Source organism: Bufo bufo, chromosome 3 (assembly GCF_905171765.1).
Source record: "Bufo bufo chromosome 3, aBufBuf1.1, whole genome shotgun sequence".
Classification (NCBI taxonomy): Eukaryota; Metazoa; Chordata; class Amphibia; order Anura; family Bufonidae; genus Bufo; species Bufo bufo.
Genome location: NC_053391.1, coordinates 645455880 through 645475770, shown reverse-complemented (window position 1 = coordinate 645475770; position 19891 = coordinate 645455880). Strand labels below are relative to the sequence as shown.

The window sequence follows — 19891 nt, the reverse complement described above, 5'->3', positions numbered from 1 at the left end:
ATCTGATTGCTGGGGGCCTCACTACTGGGCCCCTATAATTACTGATAGGGATCCCAAGCTTCCGATTTGAAAGGAGCGGCTGTTGATTATGCGCCCTGCCACTCCATTCTGCTCTATTTCCATCAGCCCTAGAGACTATGGGACAGATTTACTAACCTTAATTTTTTAATAGTGTGACTGTAGACTAGTCAGTCAAAAATGTCCCGGATTGATCAAAGTGGATGATCTGTGGCTGAATGTGGCGCACCTTTAGGTTGATTACCAAAATTCTGGCACATTTTTTGCACATATTGTTGCATCTTAAGCCATGCCCATTTCCCGCTAAGCCATGCCCCCTTGTCAGACAAGTCGAAAGGAACAACTCAAACACGTTATGTGCTGCAAAGCATAGGTCATCAATATCAGATCAGTGGGTGGCCAACATCCGACACCTCTACTGATCAGTTGTCTTGGGCTGCCACCAGCAACGGAAACTGTACAGTGGATGGAGGCAGAAGAAGAAGAAGGATCCATTCACTGAAGAAATCACTGTTCAAGTGAATGGGAAATGATCTGCAGTACATAGCGCTGGAAACTGGTAACACCCATCTGGACCTTTACTGCAGACCTTTACTCCTAAATGTCCAGTAGGAATAATAGAGAATAGCCCAACATAGAGTTATAAGAATAGATTCTTCAGAATTATTACCTGGAGAATGCAAGTAGTTACTAAAACAGACGTGTCAGGAGAGGTAGCAAGTACTCTTTAAAGGGGTTGTGCAGTTTTTAAAGAAGTACACCAACAAAAAATGTTATTCTCTGGCCTGTTAGAAAAGTACATGATGTTGGGAGTGTGAGGTTATATCATCTTTTTGGCGACAGATTTTCAATATTATAAATGAAAAATCTGAAAGATTGGCCTCCCTCTCAAGCCCCACATAGCCCTACTCTCTCTCTTTCGACCAAAACTCATCCAACTTAGAAACCACATGCTAGCAGCCACACGACTACTAATCCCAACACATTGGAAGTCTCGCGATGTCCCCTCTACTCTACATTGGCTTAATAAAACTGACCAATTAGCAAGACTTGAAGAGCTATCACACTTTGATATATACTCTGGGAATCCTGCTCTCATTGAGCATTTTCACAAATCTGCAAATCTTGCTTGTCAAATAGACCTCAACTGTACAATACTCATCCAACTCATACACAACACAGTAACATAATCTTTCTAACTCACAACTTGAATTATAACCTATCTCATATATACCTAACCTACTGACCTCACCACAGAACTCTTCTGTAGATGCCCTCTTGCTTAGGCAGGTCCACCCAGAGATCAGGGGACCCTAACCTTCCCCACTCCATACTTTCCCTAACCACCACCCCCCTCCACTACCTCAGTTTGTTGGTTGTCATAAACTGAACTGTTATATTTCGAGAAGGTGATAACTCATGTCTCTCAGTGAGTTCCTAGTAATATGTCATATTGTTCTGCTTCTTGATTACACATTTGCAATCAAATTGCTTCATTACCATTTGAAATCACCTGTCATTGTTTGAATTTGAAAAAAATGTAAGAAAAGAAAGGTCCATGATGTAAAATGTAGCGAAGGTAATTTTACCAGATACTGTATTTGTGAGTTATAACCTCCCTTCTGATCTTCAGCTGTGTCATGTGACCAACACTCTGCTTCTCCAACTGATGCAGGACAGGAATTCAGTTACTTCTTTATTCATTCCTATTAGACTGACATAGAGAAACTGTCCACATGTAAGATGCTGTGTTATTTGGAAAGTTAGAGCGCTGGTCACTTGACACAGCTGAGGATCGGAAGGGAGGTTATAACTCACAAATACAGTCACTGGTTAGAAGATTACTTTCACAGTTTACATCATGTATCTTTCTAACAGGTTAGAAAATAAAAAAAATTGTAGGAGTGCTTCTTTATGTTATTCCCTATCCACAGCTGTACTCGGCTATCTCTGACGCTCCCATATAGAATGAAAGGAGCAGTAGTGCGCGTGCAAGACCTGCTGCTCCATCAGAATGGAGGAATGGGGAAATTGTTCTCATGATTGGTAGGGGTCCCAGCAGTCAGACCCCCAGCGATCGGCTAGTTATCCCCTATCCTGTGAATAGGGGATAACTTGAAAAACTTGGCACAATACCTTTTAAGTTTTACTGCACTAATGTCCTGTTCTGCTCAACCTACTAGGTTCTCATCCAGTGGACTGGAGGGTCCACAACATGGCTCTTGGTGGTAATCGCACTGTCCTCATGCATTACTTACATCTAAGTATGTGTAGCATAGTGTATGATCATAGATTTGGGGGTACGTTGATGTCATTTGAGTAGAAAATACCAGAGTTAGAAACATCAAGATACAGCGTTGCACATTGCTTAGGTCCTTTTTAATTGGAAGATGTGGACAGTGATACTTGCCTTTTGGAAATTCTAATAGATTATGGATTGGAAAACAAAAGTATCTTCTGTGTTTTCTAGAGTGCAGAGGAAGACATTGACCTTGAACCGAATGTTCTTGAAATTATATCTTCAGTAGACGTGGATATTCTGCCGTACATGGACTGGTCAACTCCAGATTCTGATGAGAAACATGTTGTAAGTGTACATTTAAGACTTTTCTGTTGAGAAGGTGAAGTGCACTGTATGTGTCAATATTCCTGAAAGCAAAAAGTTGCCATACAGGGCATAAGGTCATGATTCAGTATGGAACACTTGCACTACAAAGTACCTCACCAGTTTTGACCTTCTCCTATATGCAGTATTAATGTTGTGATTTTTATGATAGCAGGCTCACAAAAGAACAGATTGCTTTATAGAGAAAGTATTATTTGAAAGATTATCTGAGCCACTCTTTGAGCATGCATGGTTCATACACACAAATTTTCCACCATGCATGCTCGGCCCTCCGCAATCACTGCACCTGTGTCACGTGTCCTACAGTCAGCTACTTTGTCGGCTGACAAGATTTCCTGATGATAATTCCTGGAGGGCAGGAACTGGAGTTGGAGAGGGGTAAGGCACAGTCACATGGAATGGAGTAGGTAAAAGGAGGGAGACATCACTGGTACCATGTCGCTGATGGTCACGTGGCTCTAGGCTATATAGGTTAAGTACTTCTTTTAGGTTAGGGGTTTAGGTGTTATGATCAGGGGTTAGTGTTTAGGGGTTTTGTTTAGGGTTTACAGTTAGTGGGTTAGGGGTCAGAGAGAGAACTTTTAGCCACTGAGTTCTGACCTTCTCAGTGTATGGAGTTTGGACAGTACCCTCTCATATTTGCCTCTAAGAAGGCACTGCTGCCTCCTTCTTTTGCCATGTAGCACTTGTGTCCTTCTGTATCGGCAGCAGCAGTGCACCAAGAGGAAGGAGGGGGTGCCAGATTTTAGCGCCCAACAGGAATGTCCTGACTAGTTAACGTCAGGACGATAAGAGTTCTGTGGGCACTAAGGAATGTACCTGCTCTGAATTCTAGGGCCGCCCACCACGGCAATGAATGCAGTGACAATTGTGTGCATTATCGGGATGGGCTTCTCTAGAATTTGGAACAGACACACACAATTTCATAACGTCCAGGGCTGCGGTGGTTAGCTGACCTGCAGAGGCCCTGAACGGGGGCCTCATGGAAGCAGCTGCATGGCTTAGAGGGAACACTGTCTGTCAGCATGATCAACCCTATTTAACCAGACATACTGCCTGTTAGGGCTTATTTTGCTGATTAAAATATCTGTGTTTAGATTCATATGCAAATGAGCAACTTGGAGCACCAGGAAGTAGGGCTGAAACCTTTGAGCACTGCTTTTTAACACCCCCTGTGCTTTGCACACTCCCCCCTCCCCTTGATTGACAGGGCTAGACATCAACATGCTGAGGGCAGAGCAGTGTCCTAGCATCTACATATGTACACTATGTACTATAGCAGGCATGCTCAACTTGCGGCCCTCCAGCTGTTGCAAAACTACACCTCCCAGTATGCCTGAACAGCCTACAGCTATCAGCCTACAGCAGGGCATTGTGGGAGTTGTAGTTTTACAACAGCTGGAGGGCCACAGGTTGAGCATGCCTGTACTATAGCATTAACACATTGAGATATGCTCAGAAAGCTAGTATACATATTACATCAATAGAATATGCCAGAAGTGTCCAATAAGTGTGAGGTTCCCACCTTAACCACCTCAGCCCCCAGTGCTTAAACACCCTTAATGACCAGACCACTTTTTACACTTCTGCACTACACTACTTTCACCGTTTATTGGTCGGTCATACAACTTACCACCCAAATGAATTTTACCTCCTTTTCTTCTCACTAATAGAGCTTTCATTTGGTGGTATTTCATTGCTGCTGACATTTTAACTTTTTTTGTTATTAATCGAAATTTACCGAAATCTTTTCAAAAAAATGAAATTTTTCACTTTCAGTTGTCATTTTTTTTTTTTAAAACTACATTTCTATTAAAATTTTTCTCTACATTTATTGTTCTACATGTCTTTGATAAAAAAAAAATGCAATAAGTGTATATTTATTGGTTTGGGTAAAAGTTTGTACAATGGTACAAAAATGTGAATTTCCGCACCTGTCATGTTTCCTGAGGTTCTACAATGCCCAGACAGTAGAAAAACCCCACAAATGACCCCATTTCAGAAAGTAAACACCCTAAGGTATTCACTGATGGGCATAGTGAGTTCATATAACTTTTTATTTTTTGTCACAAGTTAGTGGAAAATGATGATTTTTTTTTTTTCTTACAAAGTCTCATATTCCACTAACTTGTGACAAAAAATAAAAACTTCCATGAACTCACTATGCCCATCACGAAATACCTTGGGGTGTCTTTCCAAAATGGGGTCACTTGTGGGGTAGTTATACTGCACTGGCATTTTAGGGGCCCTAATGCGTGAGAAGTAGTTTGAAATTCAAATGTGTAAAAAATGTCCTGTGAAATCCTAAAGGTGCTCTTTAGAATTTGGGCCCCTTTGCCCACCTAGGCTGCAAAAAAGTGTCACACATGTGGTATCGCCGTACTCAGAAGAAGTTGGGCAATGTATTTTGGGGTGTCTTTTTACATATACCCATGCTGGGTGAGAGAAATATCTCTCTAAAAGACAACTTTTCCCATTTTTTTATACAAAGTTGTCATTTGACAGAGATATTTATCTCACCCAGCATGGGTATATGTAAAAAGACACCCCAAAACACATAGCCCTACTTCTCCTGAGTACGGCGATACCACATGTGTGACACTTTTTTTCAGCCTAGGTGGGCAAAGGGGCCCAAATTCTAAATAGCACCTTTAGGATTTCACAGGGCATTTTTAACACATTTGGATTTCAAACTACTTCTCACGCATTAGGGCCACTAAAATGCCAGGGCAGTATAAATACCCCACATGTGACCCCATTTTGGAAAGAAGACAACCCAATGTATTCCGTGAGGGGCATGGCGAGTTCCTCAAATTATTATTTTTTTGCCACAAGTTAGCGGAAAATTATGATTTAATTTTTTTTCTTTCTTACAAAGTCTCATATTCCACTAACTTGTGACAAAAAATGAAAACTTCCATGAACTCACTAGGCCCATCATGAAATACCTTGGGGTGTCTTCTTTCCAAAATGGGGTCACTTGTAGGGTAGTTATACTGCCCTGGCATTTTAGGGGCCCTAATGCGTAAGAAGTAGTTTGAAATTCAAATGTGTAAAAAATGTCCTGTGAAATCCTAAAGGTGCTCTTTAGAATGTGGGCCCCTTTGCCCACCTAGGCTGCAAAAAAGTGTCACACATGTGGTATCGCCATACTCAGGAGAAGTAGGGCTATGTGTTTTGGGGTGTATTTTTACATATACCCATGCTGGGTGAGAGAAATATCTCTGTAAAAGACAACTTTTCTCATTTTTTTATACAAAGTTGTCATTTTAGAGAGATATTTCTCTCACCCAGCATGGGTATATGTAAAAAGACACCCCAAAACGCATTGCCCTACTTCTCCTGAGTACGGCGATACCACATGTGTGACACTTTTTTGCAGCCTAGGTGGGCAAAGGGGCCCAAATTCCTTTTAGGAGGGCATTTTTACACATTTGGATTCCAGAATTTTTCTCACGCTTTAGGGCCCCTAAAATGCCAGGGCAGTATAAATACACCACATGTGACCCCATTTTGGAAAGAAGACACCCCAAGGTATTTCGTGAGGGGCATGGCGAGTTCATAGAAGTATTTTTTTTTTGGCACAAGTTAGCGGAAATTTATTATTATTATTTTTTTTTTCTCACAAAGTCTCCCTTTCCGCTGACAAATTAGAAAAAAGGTTTCTGGAGACAATAGAGGTCCTCTTTAGCTCTTCTTTATTAGTAAATTCATAAAACCGACACAGTCACTGGATCCACGGCATGGTCGCTGACGCGTTTCGGGTGAGTACCCTTAGTCGTAGCACCATGCTAAGTGTGACCCCACATTATAAAGGATTTGGAATGCACCTCGTCAGAAAATCCTGGGAGGAACATCCTATCTCATAGGCTGCCACAGCAAAGGCACACCTCTTCATTTGTTTCATCAATTACTCATACAATTAGAAACACACTGTGAGGATATTCCTGGGACAAATTAACCCCGCAGTCACCAGATTTGTGTGCTTTTGTAAAATAAACCGCACAGTGTGAATACTAGTTCATTCAACCCATTAAAATGGTAATACAAGCAACCAAAATGACGGCTTTACAGCCTGAAGTATATTACAATTGATTATGATCCGACAAATAGTATAGGAATTTCATAGGAAATCTATATAGTATAATAAAAACTAGGCAAGCTTGTATAAATACATTTTGTTGCAGAGATACGTTGGTGTTAAAGAGTTCATTGCAAACTAGTATATCCTATATTATAGGGCTGGTTGGTCTGTATATAAAAGGCATGAAAAAGAAACTACATAAATATATAAAAATACAGTCTCATTAGCACAGCTATCTTCTGTCAAATTCATGTTATAAATAAATCCTGTTGTGGGAGGCCAAACCGCATCGTGTAGTCACTGTCCTAAGCAGTATTCGGCTGATATGCGCAATCCTATCTGACATTATAGATACCGCCCACTTAACCTGCTAGAGAGGGGGATGGATATTTGTGGGCATGAATCGGACCTTCATATTGAACTATTAGTGAGTACCTGTCTCCTCTTTGTTTATATAATCTATAGGTCAATGATAAATATACATCAGTTCTTTTCGCAAGTTGAGACCTGCTGGAATCCTGGACCCAAGTCTAAAGATCCAGTAGGCCTCCCGGAGAAGAATCTTTTTCCGGTGGTCGCCTCCCCTTTTGGGTGCCAAAACTTTTTAAATAGCAAAGGCTTGAAAAAACGACACTCTACGGGCATGTTTTTGAATAAAGTGCCTCGCTATATTTGAGATGTTAAGTATATTAGGGTTGCCGATATAGTTCAAATGTTCTGGGATCCGACTCTTAAATTTACGGGCCGTGCTGCCTATGTACATCAGATCACAATGGGTGCATCTGATGACATAGACTACACCCTCAGTATTGCAGTTGATATAGCTGCGGATAGGAAAGCTGACAGTATGTGTTGAATTGTCAAATATCTGAATAGGTACAACGTAACTGCACGTCTTACAGCGGTTGCCTCCACATTTAGTGAAGCCCTGGTAGCACAGCCACCTGGATTTGGCATCTTGCCTAGTATTACTGGCAGTATAAAGGGACGGTGATAATGAGCAGGACAGAGTAGCTGCTCTTCTGGAGACAATTCTGCAACCAGATTTCAATGCTTGATATAAAATATTCTCCCTTTCCGCTAACTTGTGACAAAAAGTTCAATCTTTCATGGACTCAATATGCCCCTCACGGAATACCTTGGGGTGTCTTCTTTCTGAAATGGGGTTACTTGTGGGGTATTTATACTGCCCTGGCATTTTAGGGGCCCTAAAGCGTGAGAAGAAGTCTGGAATATAAATGTCTAAAAATTTTTACGCATTTGGATTCCGTGAGGGGTATGGTGAGTTCATGTGAGATTTTATTTTTTGTCACAAGTTAGTGGAATATGAGACTTTGTAAGAAAAAACAAAAAAAATAAAAATCTATTTCCGCTAACTTGTGACAAAAAAATAAGAAATCTTCTATGAACTCGCCATGCCCCTCAAAAGTGATCTTTTTATAGCGCCGCAGCGATTTTACGGTGTTTTTGCAGTGATCAGAAAAAAAAAAATTTCCGTCACTGCGGTGGGGCGGACTGGACGCAAGTGTGCGCACAAGATCAGGCCTGATCGGGTGAACACTGCGTTTTTTGTAGAGACTATAGAACATGTCCTATTCTTGTCCGCAATCAGTGGATCCACGGATCCGCAAAACACATACGGACGTCTGAATGGAGCCTTACAGGGGGGTGATCAATGACAGGGGGGTTATCAGGGAGTCTATATAGGGTGATCACCCCCCTGTAAGGCTCCATTCAGACGTCCGTATGTGTTTTGCGGATCCGTGGGTCCGCGGATCCGCGGGTCCGCAAAACACATACTTACGTCTGAATGGAGCCTTACAGGGGAGTGATCAATGACAGGGGGGTGATCAGGGAGTCTAATATGGGGTGATCACCCCCCTGTCATTGATCACCCCCCTGTAAGACTCCATTCAGACGTCCGTATGTGTTTTGCGGATCCGTGGGTCTGCGGATCCGCAAAACACATACTGACGTCTGAATGGAGCCTTACAGGGGGGTGATCAATGACAGGGGGGTGATCAGGGAGTCTATATGGGGTGATAAGGGGTTAATAAATGACAGGGGGGGGGTGTAGTGTAGTGGTGATTGGTGCTACTTACAGAGCTGCCTGTGTCCTCTGGTGGTCGGATCCAAGCAAAAGGGACCACCAGAGGACCAGGTATATTAGACGCTGTTATCAAAACAGCGTCTAATATACCTTTAAGGGGTTAAAAAAAAATCGCATCTACAGCCTGCCAGCGAACGATCGCCGCTGGCAGGCTGCAGATCCACTCGTTTACCTTCGGTTCCTGTGAACGCGCGCTCCTGTGTGCGCTCGTTCACAGGAAATCTCACCTCTCGCGAGATGACGCGCCAGCGCGTGAAGGTTCCTCAATCAACCGCCTCCGGACCGCAATCCTGCGTTAGGTGGTCCGGAGGCGGTTAAAGGTAACCTGTCATCAACTTTATGCTGATCTCACTGAGGGCAGCATAATACAGTGACAGAAATGCTGATGTCAGCGGTGTGTCACTCATGAGCTAAAAGTAAGTGGTTGCTGAGAACCAGCATCATAATCATTGCAGCCCAGGCCTGGAGAAGAGTCCAATCTACCTGAGAAGAGTCCTGGTTATTCCTAATCTCCTGCTCTCTCTCCCATCTGCTGATGATTGTCAGTTCTCTCCTAGAGAGAAAGGGAGAAAACTAGGTAGAAGACTGTCAGTCATCAGCAGGTGGGCAGGAGAGCAGGAATCCATGAATAACCAGGACTCTTCTCAGGTGGCCGTGACTCTTTTCCAGGCCCAATCTGCATTGATTGTGATGTTGGTTCTTGGCAACCACTTACTTTTTACATATAAATGACAGACCGCTGAAATCAACTCACCTGTCTCTACTTTATTCTGTCGTTAGTATGGGTAGCATAAAGTTGATGACAGGTTCCCTTTAAGAATGGGGCCCTGAGATAGGACTTCTAAAAATATCTAAATGCTGACTTGGCTATTTTAGAAAGTTCCACACATGCATAGAACCCTCTCCATTCACTTTTATGGAACTTCCTAGAATAGATGAATACACTTGCTATTTTGCTATTTTCAGAAGTCCCATAGCAGTGAATGGAGAGTACCCCACATGTGCGCAGCATTCCCATTCTTGAGATAATGGGTTTCAGAGTTGAGACTTGCACCTATTGGACATTCATGGCTTATACGATCGATGTGCCATAAATGTCCAGATGAGACTTGTTTAAGCTTTTTACTAATAAGTGTTTTTAATTGAAAACTTAGTAATGTCTTCAGGCCTAGTGGTTGTGCACACTTTGCATTTCTTGTGTGGGAAGAAACCCGTTTTACCTCTTTCCTTCCACTCTTTTTCTAACTATCCCTGACTTAACTATCCCTGTCATTTACTGTTTTGGCCCTTCTGTAAACCATACATGGCTTATCTGTTAAAGGGTTATTCCCATCTCAGACACTGGGGGCGTATTGTTAGGATATGCCCCCAATGTCTGATAGATGCGGGTCCAACCTCTGGGACGGGCACCTATACTTAGAATGGAGCCTGCAGAGTCCAGGAGGGCGTACCGTACATGCGTGAACGCCCTCCATTCATTTCTATGGGAGCGCTTAAAAGCTTGTTTCAAAACTATGGGTTAAATCATGGGTGGCCTCCATTTTTGTGACTACAATAACCTCCAACTTTTTGGGAAGGCATTCCACAATATTCAGTGTATCTCTGGGAATTTGTGGTTATTAAGCCAAAAATACAATACAATAGTGAGGTCAGGCACTGAATTTGGATTAGAGGGTCTGACCTGTAGTTATCTTTCAAATCCATCCCAAAGGTGATGAGTGGGGTTCAGGTCAGGTCTCAATGCAGATAACTTGAGTTCCTCCACCTAACCATGTCTTTTATGGATGTTGTTTCCCCAAACTCTTGACACAAAGTTGTCATCTAGAATTGCCTAAAACATGATTTATGCTGTCGCATTACCCTTTACTGGAGAAAAGGGGAATCCTCTGAATCATGCTTTAGACTGTAAGTCCACTGGTGCTTTACAACAATTCCCCTCGATGCTTGGAATTCCACATGGTGATTTTAGACTTGCGTGCAGCTGCTTAACCATGGAAAAAGCTCCTGGTGCAAAGTTCTTGTGCGGATGTCACTTCTGGAGCAGTTTCGAGCTTTGTAATGTGGGATGTTACAGAAAATTGAAGGTGTTATGTGCCATGCAGGCCAAAAGTTTGTACTGCCTCATGGCTGAGTTGTGGAGATCGCGTGTCTGTAAGCTTGAATTTAATGCACTTGTATAGGAGGTGTCGCTGTAACATCGGGACCCAATAATTAGGATGGGGTCTACGATTTTTTGCCATATAGTTTAGCAATGACTAGAGGTATATGCTGTGTGATTAAAGGAAATCTTTCACCAGGATAATCACTTTTGAAGTAAAGCCATAGCCTAATAGCACTTAGTACCTTATTTCTAGATGTGCCTTTGTTCCAGCAATAGATGTTTTCTATCTTCTGAAAATCCAGTTTATTTGGTATGGAAATGAGCCAGTAAGGTGCCCAGAGGGGCGTCACTCTTGCAGGAAGGAGCCCAGGCACGCCTCCTGCCACAATGTGTCCACCCCCCTCCATCACATTCAAGCCGTAACTCTGCCCCCTTTTTCTTGCACCCAGCATGAGGGCAGGCTGGGGCACTAGCAGGAGGCGTGCCTGGGCTCCTTCTTGCAAAAGTAACGACCCTCTGGGCACCCTACTGTCTCATTTGCATCTATTGCAGTAACAAAGGCACATCTAGAAATAAGGTACTAAGTATTAGGCTATGGCTTTACTTCAATAGCGATTATCCTATTGACATATTTCCTTTAACCCCTTAAGGTGATAACTTTAAAACGCTTTGACTTATCCAGGCCATTCTGAGATTGTTTTTTCGTCACATATTGTACTTCATGACACTGGTAAAATGGAGTAAAAAAAAAATCTTTTTTATTTATAAAAAAATACCAAATTTGCCCAAAATTTTGAAAAATTTGCAAATTTCCAAGTTTCAATTTCTCTACTTCTATAATACATATTAATACCTACAAAAATAGTTATTACTTTACATTTCCCATATGTCTACTTCATGTTAGGATCATTTTGGGAATGACATTTTATTTTTGGGGGACGTTACAAGGCTTAGAAGTTTAGAAGTAAATCTGAAGTCACTTTGTGAAGCTTACATAATAGAAACCACCCAAAAATGACCCCATTCTAGAAACTACATCCCTCAAGGTATTCAAAACTGATTTTACAAACGTCGTTAACCCTTTAGATGTTCCACAAGAATTAATGGAAAATAGAGAGACAATTTCAAAATTTCACTTTTTTGGCAGATTTTCCATTTTAATATTTTTTTTCCAGTTACAAACCAAGGGTTAACAGCCAAACAAAACTCAATATTTATGACCCTGATTCTGTAGTTTACAGAATCATCCCATATGTGGTCGTAAACTGCTGTACGGGCACACAGCAGGGCGCAGAAGGAAAGGAATGCCATACGTTTTTTGGAAGGCAGATTTTGCTGGACTGTATTTTTTTTTTACACCATGTCCCATTTGAAGCCCCCCTGATGCACCCCTAGAGTAGAAACTCCATAAAAGTGACCCCATCTAAGAAACTACACCCCTCAAGGTATTCAAAACTGATTTTACAAACGTCGTTAACCCTTTAGGTGTTCCACAAGAGTTATTGGCAAATGGAGATGAGATTTCAGAATTTAAATTTTTTGGCAAATTTTTCATTTTAATCCATTTTTTCCAGTAACAAAGCAAGGGTTAACAGCCAAACAAAACTCAATATTTATTGCCCGGATTCTGTAGTTTACAGAAACACCCCATATGTGGTCGTAAACTGCTGTACGGGCACACGGTAGGGCGCAGAAGGAAAGGAATGCCATACGGTTTTTGGAAGGTAGATTTTGCTGGACCTGTTTTTTTGACACCATGTCCCATTTGAAGCCCCCCTGATGCACCCCTAGAGTAGAAATTCCAAAAAAGTGACCCCATTTTAGAAACTATCGGATAGGGTGGAAGTTTTATTGGTACTAGTTTAGGGTACATATGATTTTTGGTTGCTCTATATTACACTTTTTGTGAGGCAAGGTAAAAAGAAATTTTGGCACAGTTTTTTTATTTGTTTTTTTACAACATTCATCTGACAGGTTAGATCATGTGGTATTTTCATAGAGCAGGTTGTCACGGACGCGGCGATACCTAATATGTATAGAATTTTTTTATTTATCTAAATTTTACACAATGATTTAATTTTTGAAACAAAAAAAATCATGTTTTAGTGTCTCCATAGTCTGAGATCCATAGTTTTTTCAGTTTTTGGGGCGATTATCTTAGGTAGGGTCTCATTTTTGCGGGAAGAGATGGCGGTTTGATTGGCACTATTTTGGGGTGCATATGACTTTTTGATCGCTTGCTATTACACTTTTTGTGATGTAAGATGACAAAAAATGGCTTTTTTTACACAGTTTTTATTTTTATTTTTTTACGGTGTTCACCTGAGGGGTTAGGTCATGTGATATTTTTATAGAGCCGGTCGATACAGACGCGGCAATACCTAATATGTATACTTTTTTTATTTATGTAAGTTTTACACAATGATTTCATTTTTGAAACAAAAAAAATCGTGTTTTAGTGTTCCATAGTCTAAGAGCCATAGTTTTTTCAGTTTTTGGGCGATTATCTTGGGTAGGGTATGATTTTTTGCGGGATGAGATGACGGTCTGATTGGCACTATTTTGGGGTGCATATGACTTTTTGATCGCTTGCTATTACACTTTTTGTGATGTAAGGTGACAAAAAATTGTTTATTTAGCACAGTTTTTATTTTTTATTTTTTACGGTGTTCACCTAAGGGGTTAGGTCATGTGATATTTTTATAGAGCCGGTCGATTCGGACGCGGTGATACCTAATATGTATACTTTTTTTTATTTATGTAAGTTTTACACAATAACAGCTTTTTTAAAACAAAATAAATGATGTTTTAGTGTCTCCATATTCTGAGCCATATTTTTTATTTATTTTTTGGCGATTGTCTCAGGTAGGGGCTATTTTTTTGCGGGATGAGGTGACAGATTGGTACTATTTTGGTGGGCATACGCCTTTTTGATTGATTGATTGCTGTTGTACTTTTTGTGATGTAAAGTGACAAAAAAATTGTTTATTTAGCACAGTTTTTATTTTGTATTTTTTACGGTGTTCATCTGAGGGGTTAGGTCATGTGATATGTTTACAGAGCTGGTCGATACGGACGCGACGATACCTAATATGTCTATATGTCTTTTCTCTATTTTTTACAATTTTTTTTACTTTTTTTTGGAAAAAGGACGCTTTTTTTTTTTTTTTTTGTAAAACCTTAATTTTATTAACTTTTTTTTTTCCACTTTATTATTTGTCCCACTCTGGGACTTCAACATTACAGGGTCTGATCCCTGTTTCAATGCAGAATGATACATTTGTATTGTGCTGTATTGAACTGTTAGTGTCTTACACTGTAAGACGCTAACAGTTGCCTAGGAGACCCAGCCTGGGGGCTGGGCCTCTTAAGCCTCCGTACATGACAGGCCTCAAGCCTTGGAATGGCTTTGAGCTGCCATGGCAACCATCGAGTCCCCGCCACAGCAGCGCGGGGACCGATGGATGAGGTGAGGGAGCGCAAACCTCCCATATGCCGCGATCAGCACTGACCGCGGCATATGAGAGGTTAATCCACCGACATCGGCATCATCACTGATGCTGGTGGATGCAGCAGGGATCCAGCTGTCAGTAACAGCTGGATCTCTGCCGCTTATCGCTGCACCGCACGCGGGGGGAGGAAGGACCGCAGGACGAGAATGCTCGTCCTCTAGCGCTAAGTCCCGGTGATTTAGGACGAGCATTCTCACCCTGGGTCGTTAACGTGTTAAGGAGATATGGGTTCCAAATTTGTAAGCCTACAGTACCTGTTGTATAGTATTAGTGTTTGCATTCCGTAAAGTTGGAATGATTTTAAATAGCAAGTGTGTCTACTGGTTTCTAGCTTTATTCTTCTTATTGTACTTTTACACACGTTTAGTCTTTATAAATATCTTTTATACAGGTCTCTGGTTCGTGTAGTTCTAAACATATACTATTAAAATATAAATACCAATGGTGACAGAACGATCACACACATATATTGTTTCTAACTAGTTTCTGAAAGTTATCCCTAAATGACTGATTTAATCATGTGTATCTTCAATATTTTACTTTCAGGAATCATCCAGTTCTGAAGAGGATTATGAGGCAGCTGACATTTATGTAAGTTAGTTATTTTCTTACATTAAGTTTTTATTTTTTAATGCAATTTTCAAGACACAGGGGTACATAAACTGAGTGCAGGACATTGCAGACATTTTATGTACTGCGGAACTGTGAATGTCACTTGGGAATATTATAAAGGTTGTAACTCAGGATCACTCTAAAAAAAGTAAAGGCTATATATATTATATATATATATATATATATATATATATATAAATATATATATATATATACACATACTGCAAACAAGATATTGGGCAGCACTGCAGGCAAAGTGAAAAAGTGGAATGCCAGCGGCCGCGATCCAGCATCCAGATCGATATAAAAATGAAAAATTCCACGGCACTTCCAAGAAACAATAGATGTGTTTATTACACCAGGTGCAACGTTTCTGTCCTCTCAATAGAACCTTTTTCGAGTAAAATTTAGCTTGAAAAAAGGTTCCATTGAGAGGACCGAAACGTCGCACCTGGTGTAATAAACACTATTGTTTCTTGGAAGTGCCGTGGAATTTTTCATTTTTATATATATACTGTATATATTAGTCGCAGGTTCATGTACATGCAGTGGGGTTGGCAATGACAGGCTATCAAACTTCAGGGATTAAAAGTCCAAAGGGTTTTCTGAGACCGCAACTGAGAGATCTATCGAGAGAATTCCCTTCGAACCAGTTTGATCTTCTGAAACAGACAAACAATACCTCTCTATCCTTATCAGATGTTTTGTATAAACTACAAAAGGCCCACTCAGAAAAGTCCCCTGATAGACGCTTTAAATCCTGGGAAAAGGAATTAGAAGCCCTAAATCTGCAAGATAAAATCCTTCAGGGGTGGTTAGCAATCAGGAAATCGGCCCCAAATGAGATCCGGCATGAGACCCAGTTTAGAATTATACACAAGGCAATATACGGTTTTCATGAAACACACAAAACAGTGCACCCTGACAGAATAACTTATAGCCCAAAATGTAAAATGCACAACACGAACCTGTATCATGGTCTCTGGACCTGCCCGCAATCTGTTGCTTACTGGACCTTGTTTATAACATGGGCCAGAGATGTGATGAAGGTGAACATTCCACTATCATCCGACATTATCCTCTTTCATCACCACCCAGAAAATACACCAATTTCACAAATAATACACGTGAGCATATTAGCAGCTAAAAGATGTTTATTACAACACTGGTTGAAACCATCTACACCTTCTCTATTAGACATCCTTCAACAAATCAAATGGTGCATGAGAATGGAATTCTTGGCTGCGGAACATGCAAAAGAATCTATGGTAAAAAGGCTTATGAGAAAATGGAGGGGATTTATAATTGCGGAACTTGACAAAAAAGAAAAACGATACTGGGTCCGTACCGATCAACAACATGGTTTATGAAGGAACAGATGAAGGCTACATTGGGAGATTAGATCCTGACAATGGGATGACAAACAGCAAGACATATTAGGGGACCTTTACTATGAAGGAAAACAATCAAGGTGTTGTGAGAGAAGGGGACTGGCGACAGGGACAGGGGGGATGTTTTAGGTATTTACTTTATTTTATGAACAGTATTTGCTTTATTCTGCAATACATGTATGTATGTCTAAATGTCAACATGTACTAAATGAGACATCAAAGTGTCGAAGTCAAATAAAAAAAGTTTTGTTAAAAAAAAAAAGGTATATATTTGTTATCACTGAGCCTATAATCATAATTGAAAGTTGTAAAATTTACAACATGAAAACTCAGTGGTGGTATTGCTGTAAGACTTAATAAAGTTTAATCAAATATATATACTTCAAAGTAGTGCGCTGGCCTACTGCATATTTTGTATTGCCTACATTTCTACTTCTTTGTCCCTGCCTACCAGTGCAATGCCTTGCTTTCTTGTACATTATACCTACATAGTAAAAAGAATCATTGTGACTATGCTTAGCTGTGTTCTGAGCCCTCCCACTTGGCTTGGTCGTGCCTTCTACCAGTTTGGGTCAGCCTACAACATTGGACCACTTTGAGTTCTTAATTTGCCTGTGCATGCTTACATAACCTTGTTGGAGCTTGTTTCAAAACTATGGGTGTTAAATCATGGGTGGGCCTTCATTTTTGTGAAGGCATTCCACGATATTGAGTGTATCTCTGGGAATTTGTGGTTATTGAGCCAAAAATACAATAGTGAGGTCGGGCACTGAAGTTTGATTAGAGGGTCTGACCTGTAGTTATCTTTCAAATCCATCCCAAAGGTGATCAGTGGGGTTCAGGTCAGGGCTCAATGTGGATAACTTGAGTTCCTCCACCTAACCATGTCTTTTATGGATGTTGTTTCCCCAAACTCTTGACACAAAGTTGTCATCTAGAATTGTCTAAAACATGATTTATGCTGTAGCATTACCCTTTACTGGAGAAAAGGGGAATCCTCTGAATCATGCTTTAGACTGTAAGTCCACTGGTGCTTTACAACAATTCCCCTCGATGCTTGGAATTCCACATGGGGATTTTAGACTTGCATGCAGCTGCTTGACCATGGAAAAACATTTCATGAAGCTCCTGGTGCAAAGTTCTGGTGCGGATGTCACTTCTGGAGCAGTTTCGAGCTTTGTAATGTGGGATGTTACAGAAAATTGAAGGTGTTATGTGCCATGCAGGCCAAAAGTTTGTACTGCCTCATGGCTGAGTTGTGGAGATCGCGTGGCTGTAAGCTTGAATTTAATGCACTTGTATAGGAGGTGTCGCTGTAACATCAGGACCCAATAATTAGGATGGGGTCTACGATTTTTTGCCATATAGTTTAGCAATGACTAAAGGTATATGCTGTGTAATTAAAGGAAATCTTTCACCAGGATAATCACTTTTGAAGTAAAGCCATAGCCTAATAGCACTTAGTACCTTATTTCTAGATGTGCCTTTGTTCCAGCAATAGATGTTTTCTATCTTCTGAAAATCCAGTTTATTTGGGATGCAAATGAGCCAGTAAGGTGCCCAGAGGGGCGTCACTCTTGCAGGAAGGAGCCCAGGCACGCCTTCTGCCACCTTGTGTCCACCCCCCTGTCATGCCCTGCTCGGACGGTGTGCGGAGGTCTGTCAGATTGGCAGCACGTGTCTAACCTTTTGTTTGTTTTGGAATCATGCTGGATCCGCCTTCCTTCAGGTGCTCTGGGTGGGGTCATTGGCTTAAATTGCCTTCAATCCCAGAGGGCAGTGCGGGTTATAGATTTCTGTCTGGCCTTGGATTCAAGGAAGGAAGGATTGTCTAATCCAGCTCAGATAAGTTTGATTTCTGTTTGTGTCGTTTGCGGTCTAGGCTATTTGTGTGTCTTCTGCCCCTTCTCCCCTTTCACCATCTCAGGGATTCTAGGGTGTTTGCAGTCCAGGCACGAGGTCACTTCATACCTACCATCAAGGTCTGAATGTGGGCTTAGCAGCATAGGGAGAGAAGTCAGGGATGTGCTAGGAGGTGACCTGTCCCCAGCATCTAGCCTAGACACTTGTGTATTTGGTTGTCTGTGTATCTGAGATCCTGTCCGCCGTGACACCCCCTCCTTCATCACATTTAAGCCGTAACTCTGCCCCCTTTTTCCTGCTCTCAGCATGAGGGTGGGCTTGGGCACTAGCAGGAGGCGTGCCTGGGCTCCTTCTTGCAAGAGTAACGACCCTCTGGGCACCTTACTGTCTCATTTGCATCTATTGCTGTAACAAAGGCACATCTAGAAATAAGGTACTAAGTATTAGGCTATGGCTTTACTTCAATAGCGATTATCCTATTGACATATTTCCTTTAACCCCTTAAGGACGGGCTCATTTTCACCTTCAGGACCAGGCAATTGTTTGCAAATCTGACCAGTGTCACTTTATGTGGTGATAACTTTAAAACACTTTGACTTTCCAGGCCATTCTGAGATTGTTTTTTCGTCACATATTGTACTTCATGACACTGGTAAAATGGAGTAAAAAAATATCATTTTTATTTATAAAAAAAATACCAAATTTGCCCAAAATTTTGAAAAATTAGCAGATTTCAAATTTTCAATTTCTCTACTTCTATAATACATATTAATACCTACAAAAATAGTTATTACTTTACATTTCCCATATGTCTACTTCATGTTAGGATCATTTTAGGAATGACATTTTATTTTTGGGGGACGTTACAAGGCTTAGAAGTTTAGAAGTAAATCTTGAAATTTCCAAATTTTTAAGGACCAGTTCAGGTCTGAAGTCTGAAGTCACTTTGTGAAGCTTACATAATATAAACCACCAAAAAATGACCTCATTCTAGAAACTACATCCCTCAAGGTATTCAAAACTGATTTTACAAACGTCGTTAACCCTTTAGGTGTTCCACAAGAATTAATGGAAAATAGAGATACAATTTAAAAATTTCACATTTTTAGCAGATTTTCCATTTTAATATTTTTTCTCCAGTTACAAAGCAAGGGTTAACAGCCAAACAAAACTCAATATTTATGACCCTGATTCTGTAGTTTACAGAATCATCCCATATGTGGTCGTAAACTGCTGTACGGGCACACGGTAGGGCGCAGAAGGAAAGGAATGCCATACGGTTTTTGGAAGGCAGATTTTGCTGGACTGTTTTTTGTTTTTTTTTACACCATGTCCCATTTGAAGCCCCCCTGATGCACCCCTAGAGTAGAAACTCCATAAAAGTGACCCCATCTAAGAAACTACACCCCTCAAGGTATTCAAAACTGATTTTACAAACGTTGTTAACCCTTTAGGTGTTCCACAAGAGTTATTGGCAAATGGAGATGAAATTTCAGAATTTAAATTTTTGGGCAAATTTTTCATTTTAATCCATTTTTTCCCAATAACAAAGCAAGGGTTAACAGCCAAACAAA

The 19891-nt window shown here is 40.9% G+C and overlaps 1 protein-coding gene across 1 annotated transcript in view; it reads left to right on the top strand.

The window, feature by feature from the left end:
- PARP4 (poly(ADP-ribose) polymerase family member 4) overlaps positions 1-19891 on the top strand; it is a 336611-nt gene that overhangs the window by 142462 nt on the left and 174258 nt on the right. Inside the window, exons 30-31 of the mRNA XM_040422464.1 lie at positions 2489-2605; positions 14998-15042. Of these exons, the coding sequence (XP_040278398.1) occupies positions 2489-2605; positions 14998-15042 (162 nt within the window). The remainder of the gene's footprint in view (positions 1-2488; positions 2606-14997; positions 15043-19891) is intronic.